This window comes from Synchiropus splendidus, chromosome 17 (assembly GCF_027744825.2).
Source record: "Synchiropus splendidus isolate RoL2022-P1 chromosome 17, RoL_Sspl_1.0, whole genome shotgun sequence".
NCBI classification, from domain to species: Eukaryota; Metazoa; Chordata; class Actinopteri; order Syngnathiformes; family Callionymidae; genus Synchiropus; species Synchiropus splendidus.
In genome coordinates this window covers 19501809-19508879 of record NC_071350.1, presented here as the reverse complement: position 1 = coordinate 19508879, position 7071 = coordinate 19501809, and the positions used below count along the sequence as shown (strand labels likewise).

The following is a 7071-nucleotide window of genomic DNA, read 5'->3' as shown; positions in this document are numbered from 1 at the left end:
ATGCTTATTGCAACTGCTTTAATATATTTACATTTGTGTAACTATAATTATATTCTGTTAAATATAAGCTAAAATTGCTAAATATAAAATTGTCATTTTCTGCATAGTTCAATGACTACAAATATAAATACGTGGGCAAGATTTTTCATACACAAATGATGAATATAATAAAATAAATACAATTATAATAAAATGATTCAATTATGTAATACAATATATTGAATCTAGAATATCTGGATTTAGATTAATAATCAAAATAGTATTTTTTTTTTGTATTACTAAGGATTTTTTACATTGAAAACAAATAAACTGAATATTAGTAGCATTGAACCATTTCAGAAGACAAAATAATATTGAATTACAATCATGTTTTGGGGTTTTTTTCAGTAATAACTGCATAATTACATAAGGTAAAAGTCATTCACAGCGGGGCAGTTTAAGTGTCTGACAGGAGCCTGACAGTGACCCAACATTTCTGGACTCGGGGCCACTCCAGAGACGGCTGAACACCTGAGCTGTGCTCTGTTGCATTTGTGGTGGAGCTTCTGTGATTTCACCCTGAGGTTGGAGGAAGCGTCTCAGTTGCACAATGAAGCCAGTGTTTTATAGCTGCAGTTCCTCAGTGGCTGATGATAAACGAGAAGTAAACACGAGGTCAAACGCTCCCCGGACAGCAGGCGCAGTCTTCGGTCGCAGCAGCCGCTTCTCCAACACGTGAAGTTGACAAACAAGACGGGGCCGGGACGACAAAGTCCACCCGGCTCCTGATAGAGGCGCTGGAGGAGAAGGATTGCAGGTTATCGTTGGTTTTTTAACCTTTTTGCTTGGTGGACTGTGACACGGTGTGAAGTGAGATTATCTGCTGCACACGCTTGAGCAGACGTCCTCATCTGTCCCACTCCCAAACCTCACCCAGGACGGCTGCTCCACTCCAGCTGAGATGAATCCACTCAGAGAAGGGGCCAGTGAATGAGTGATGACCTTAGACCCTCAGGTCCTGAGCGGATGAGTGTGGTGGGGCTCTCAACACCAGGATGGACATAACTGCTCAGCCCACTCTGGCTCAGGAACATACCCTAGCAGAGGAAAGTTCCACACCAGCCGAGCAAGTGTGAGGTCATCCTGGGTGCAGGTCTTCAGGATGGGAGCAGGAGAACCTCCAGATGTGCCTCAGGAGGGAGGAGTCTTCTGGGGAGAGAAGAGCCGGTTCACTTTCACCGCTGCCCCCGCGACCTCTGGCCCGTCCCCAGACAGACACACCGGAGAGACCGGCCTGCATCGTTCATACTCGTGGATAGAAGCTTGAAAAGACAGCTGAGACCAGGAGCGACTCCCAAGTCGAACAGAAAGGCATCCTTTCCCTCTGCCCTCTGAGTGGTGGTGAGACTCAAGTGTTTGGATGCCAGTGAGCTGACCAGTGTTCACAACTTGACGCCTCATTAAGTCATAAAGAAGCACTGAGCTGCTGATAAAAGCCTCTGCCAGGAACCTGCCGGACAGGACGGACCTGTCCCCTGGGTGGGAAACCATGGGATCCTCAGCTGATCCCACATGCCTCAAGTGTCACATGACCAGCAGGTTCCACTTCCTGGAGCTGAATCCTGACGTGACCTCACCATGGGGGGTGAGGATGAGGAGGAAGTGCCAGACAGAAGCAGAATGTTTCACAACGATGGACCTGGAAGTGGAGCGAAGCTGCCACTTGACATAGTTAACAAGGCAGTCACGATACTGCACCCCGCGCCTTCATCTGGTTCCCCGCCACGTTCTTCCTGTTTGTCCCGGGCCATTGTTGTCATGGCGACCCCTCACAGTTTGCTGCATCCCAGCAGACTGGGCTCCCACGGCAACCCATGTTTGGAAGTGGCACGAGGGACTCGCTGATGCCTTGTTCTTCTGGGGAAACACTCCCTGAACGTTTGGAGTCGTGTCGTAAAGTTACTGCATTTGAGGTTACTTTGATAAACTGCTTTCAGATCTGCAGTGGTGGGAAAGGTTTTGACGACTGAACATTGATTTGATGATTTAATTTCTGGTCACGTTCTGAGTAACACATTCTGTTTGTTGGCGACAACTGACCTCTATAAACTGCCACGACTTTACTTTTGTTGGGTGTTGTTGGAAACAACAGACCAAAATGGAATATCATTTTCCTGTATTTGTTTGTGCCTGTATAATGCAGACGAGACTTTAGAACATGAAATTACATTTTTAAAGACAGGTATATACTCACGTTGAAGACGGTTTGTTCTCCGCTCTCGCGCGCCGTCGCCCCGTGAAGCGCTTTAAAACTGTGACTGTGTCGCCATCGTTTGGTTGTAAAAGGAATTACTATTCATAAAACTGCCCTGGTGTAATACCAAACATCTGTCAAATATTTACACGGGGACTTTACAAATACTAAAGATTACACATTGTGTAAATGTTGCCATGTTATCGCGTAATAGAAGGTACATAATGTAGTTTATGTATCATTAACCGTTTTATTCTCTTTTAATATGTATGTTATTTGATGTATTTTCATGCATTTTTCAAGGATGGATCTCGAATTTTCTTTTGGGAAATTAATATGGAGGAAATGGTACGAAATCTTCGACTCAATTTGACCAAATGAAATCATATTAGCGGTTGTCCACAGGAGCTCGGAAACAGCAACATGGACGTCTGCCTCTTTGTGCTTGCCTTTATGTACTAGCTTTCAAAATTGTACTTATATTTACTTCACTATTCGTGTCTCTGTGCGTGTTTATACACGTGAGGTGCAGACATTCTTCTGTGAAGCAGTGAACCCAGTCAACACCCTTCTAAAAAGTGCTTTATTGTTATTCTACGACGGACTCGATGCGTGAGGGGAGCGACTGGGCTGCGTGCTGACGTCATCAGGCCTGCGCCCTCACGCAGCATCAGCTGGACCGTCGACCTCCACTCTCCGCTGCTGGGATCCTCTCATGCGGCTCCGCATCCTCCAGTCCACGGAGCGTATGTTGCCATGAGCGCCTTGTGTCACCTCGTCCGGAGAGGCCTGCCGAGCGGCCGGGCTCCGTGCCGGCTGTTCCCCGCAGTTGGGCTTCAGTGTGGCGCCTCGGGGGTCCGAAGGCTCGGCTCCAGACCCAGGTAGTGCTGCGAGCTAACCGGCTAGCTGGTGCCCTCTGCCTGCACCCGGGCCGAGGTGGCGGCTCTAACCGCGCGGTTCTGTCCCTCAGCATCACGAGAGGCCGTTTGCAACATGTATAGAAGCGTGGCGTGTTTGTGTTGACAGTCTTTGGAGCGATGACATTCAGAGCGGAGGTTAGCACGATGGAGCTAAGCTCCTGGTTTCACTCTGAACGTTCACTCCAGTGTAATACAACATTTCCGTTCCAGCGTTGCTTTTAGGGTATTGTTTTTCATTTTATAACAATGAGCCAGTATTAAAACAATGAACTGAAGCGTTATTATCTTTGTAACCACAGCACATGGAGCGTAGTAGATCAAACGAACGGAAAAATGGTCTTTATTGCGTCGGTTGTATTGCTTCTTTTTTTTAATGCAAACGTCACAAAGTGTTTTTCCAAAGATAGAATGAAAATAAACAGCAGAATTTCTGAAACAACAGCAGCCTAGTGCTGAGAAATACACTGGTAACAGCAATAATAAACTCAGTAACTGTACTAATGTCTGACTGTAAATATAAATACATAAACGTCTGCTGCACATATTCAAGTCGAGCAAACAGAAAGTAGTGGTTCAGCACATTATCGGAGCGCAGCTTGTGAATAAAATGCCACCGACTGAACTGCAGTTTGGTCCCGAGTCACCAGGTGGACGCCCAACATGAGACATGTCGCTGCTCTTCCTCCCCGCAGCCCCGTCAACCTCACCTACGACGTCTTCGACGGGAAGGGGGAGAGCACCCCGCTGGTCTTCCTGCACGGCCTCTTTGGCAGCAAGTCCAACTTCCACTCCATCGCCAAGTCGCTGGTGCAGCGCACGGGCAGGAAGGTGACGCAGCGGCGGAGGTCCTGGTGGACCTCTTCGTCCCGGTGGCTCCAAATGTCCTAACTGTCCCTTGTCCAGTCAGGTGCTGACGGTGGACGCCCGTAACCATGGCAACAGCCCCCACAGCCCCGAGCTCACCTACGAGGCCATGGCCGGGGACCTGAAGCACCTGCTGGCGCAGCTGCACATCGAGAAGTGCGTGCTGATTGGCCACAGCATGGGAGGGAAGACCGCCATGACCACGGCGCTCACGCAGGTGAGGCCTCCCCGAGCCGTGGCCACGGACTGCTTGTGTTGACCATGTGGCGTCAGACGTTTGGAAGGCCTCCTAACGTGGAAGCGCTTGTCTGCAGCCGGACCTCGTGGAGCGGCTAGTGGTGGTGGACATCAGCCCGGCCCAGACCTCCACCAGAACCAACTTCAGGTGCTACATCCAGGCCATGCAGGACGTGAAGATCTCCACGGACCTGCCCCGCTCCACTGCCCGCCGCATGGCCGAGGATCAGCTGCGCGGCCTGGTGAAGGTCAGGACTCCTGCCGGGCCCCCCGTTGAGGGGGAGGGGGGTCCAGGTGGGACCCGAGTATAGCTGCTCTCTCTCTCTCTCGCCCCCACAGGAGCACTCGGTGCGGCAGTTCCTGCTGACCAACCTGGTGGAGCTGAACGGCCACTACTCCTGGAGGGTCAACTTGGAGGCCATCTCTGCTCACCTGGACAACATCATGAGCTTCCCCGACTTCCACACGGTCTACAGCGGCCCCACGCTCTTCCTGGGCGGAGCCAGTTCTGCTTACATCAGGTAGGGCAGGACACCTGACGGATCTCCTGCTGGGTTTGCTCCTGAAGAACCACAAAAGACTCCAGTCATTAAACCATTTCCTCCATCCTCCATCAATCCTCCTCACTGGCCGTTCACCACTTGAGATGATCCCTTCAAACCCAGGGAGCTCCGGAGCTGACTTGAAACCAAGTGGGAAGATGAAGTGTGGAGAGATGTCCAGGAGACCAAAGGACTTGATTCACAACAGTGTTGGACAGGACAACAGGGACATGTTAGCAGCCAGGACCACTCTTCCCTCTGTTGACTCTCTCTGGCGTCACACGTCAGCGAGCCAAATGCTCCACCGTGTCCCACAACATGAACAATACAACATGGATGTTCAACAGTAGGGTTGGATTTCTCCTGAACAAACAACAGAGGGCTAGCATCCAGGCTAACGTTAGCATCCTCACACCTCTGACACGTCTGTCACCGCAACATAGGCTCCGCCCATTTCTCCTCCGCTGGTTCACCAAACCAAGTGAGATGATCAGCGCCGATGCAAGAGGTTGCAGAAACGCTGGAGCTGGCATTTCCAAAACGTCTCCAACACTGGATATGCAGGAAACAAGACACAGCATGGCAGCCAATGACACGCCGTCTTTACGCATGACCTCATCAAGTTTCTCCAAATTCTGAGGGACGTCAGTCACTTCACTTGGTCATCGGAGAGAGCTCCACAGTGGAGGGAGCTTCACGGTGGAGGGAGCTTCACAGTGGAGGGAGCTTCACAGTGGAGGGAGCTTCACAGAGGAGGGAGCTTCACAGTGGAGGGAGCTTCACAGTGGAGGGAGCTTCACAGAGGAGGGAGCTTCATAGTGGAGGGAGCTTCACAGTGGAGGGAGCTTCACAGTGGAGGGAGCTTCACAGAGGAGGGGGCTTCACAGTGGAGGGAGCTTCACAGTGGAGGGAGCTTCACAGTGGAGGGAGCTTCACAGTGCAGGGAGCTTCACAGTGGATGGAGCTCACAACCAAGTTCTGGTGTTCGAGTCATGAAATTAGCTCAAAGTTTGGGGCAGAATTTCCCCACAAATATGGTCTGAACGTTTGAATTGTAATCGTTTGACCCCAGATCTAAAGTCTTTTTCTCCCCCCAGCTCTGAAGATTACCCCGAGATCCAGCGGCTGTTCCCCCACGCCGACATCCAGTACATCCCGGACGCCAGCCACTGGATCCACGCGGACAAACCCTTGGACTTCATCAGCTCCATCAGCTCCTTCCTGCAGTCCTAGCTGGCCAGGACTGCTGGACTCTGGTCCTCTGGGTCTCAGCTTCTGACCCCCACTGGACCCACTCCCCCTTTTACAGCATAGTGAAGTGTAGATTCGTGAGCATCCTCATCATCACGGCGCCCGCAGCAGGGCTCCTCAGGTCAGTGTGGACGGACTGTAGCGACCCCTGGAGGAGGAGCAGCGCACTGATCCAAAGAGAGACTCACTAACCTCAGGTCAACAGTCCCACCCCCTTCGTTCTTGGTTCTGGTGTCGTCCTGGTGTGTGTTCTGACCCGTATATGCTGCATCGATGTCGCGTATCTAATCCTTCTCTCTCTCTCCGTCAAACTGCCACGAAGGTGTTAGATGGTGCCTCCGCACAGAGCCGCTCTCCGGCAGCTGGGTTGCCGGTTCTGTTCGTGTGACGGGGACCCGCTTGGGGGCCCCCGGGGGCCGAGCCCTGTGAAACGCTCAAGTGGCTGTCGGTGATTCCTTGAGTGCATGTCTCTCCTGTGCTTTTGGGTTGTTGCCATGGAGACGGTGTTTACATGGGAAGCTGTGTCTTTACATTTAAACTGATTCACTGTTCTAATGTGTAAAACTATATTCTACAATAAACAGCGGAGGTGAGGAGGTATGTGGATGAGTCATGTGACACCCGAGGCTCTGGAACCTTCTGGACCTGGAGGTTTGAAGTCGCCTGATCTCCAGCTTCAGAACAGGTTCATAGAAACTGTGGCTCTTGGGTCCAAGCTGAGGCTGGGATGGTGGGGGGAGGCGCAGGTGAGAAAGGTCATGTGACCGGGAGCAGGACCTTCTCACAGGAGGAACAGTGAGGGAGCAACCTGGGAACAAGAGGACGGTAGCTTCCAGCCCCTCGTCTACAAAGTGACAAACAAAAGCCTGTGCTTCTGTCGTGCCTTCTGCAGAAGATGGTGAAGTCATGTGACCCGTCAGTCAGATCTGAGCCAGAGGTCATTCGAGTTTTTGATTTTATTTTGAAGGACAGAACTGTGTCCTTCAAAATAAAAAGACTTCAATGTGAGATATTTCTCTCATGA

The 7071-nt window shown here is 51.0% G+C and overlaps 1 protein-coding gene across 1 annotated transcript; it reads left to right on the top strand.

Moving 5' to 3' along the window:
• The first annotated feature begins 2888 nt into the window (after positions 1 to 2888).
• abhd11 (abhydrolase domain containing 11) lies at positions 2889 to 6885 on the top strand. Its single transcript, XM_053847679.1, has 6 exons — positions 2889 to 3114; positions 3846 to 3981; positions 4061 to 4234; positions 4332 to 4502; positions 4594 to 4775; positions 5894 to 6885. Exons 1-6 carry the CDS (start codon positions 2990 to 2992, stop codon positions 6027 to 6029), a joined length of 924 nt encoding a protein of 307 aa, XP_053703654.1. The 5' UTR covers positions 2889 to 2989; the 3' UTR covers positions 6030 to 6885.
• Positions 6886 to 7071: the final 186 nt, after the last annotated feature.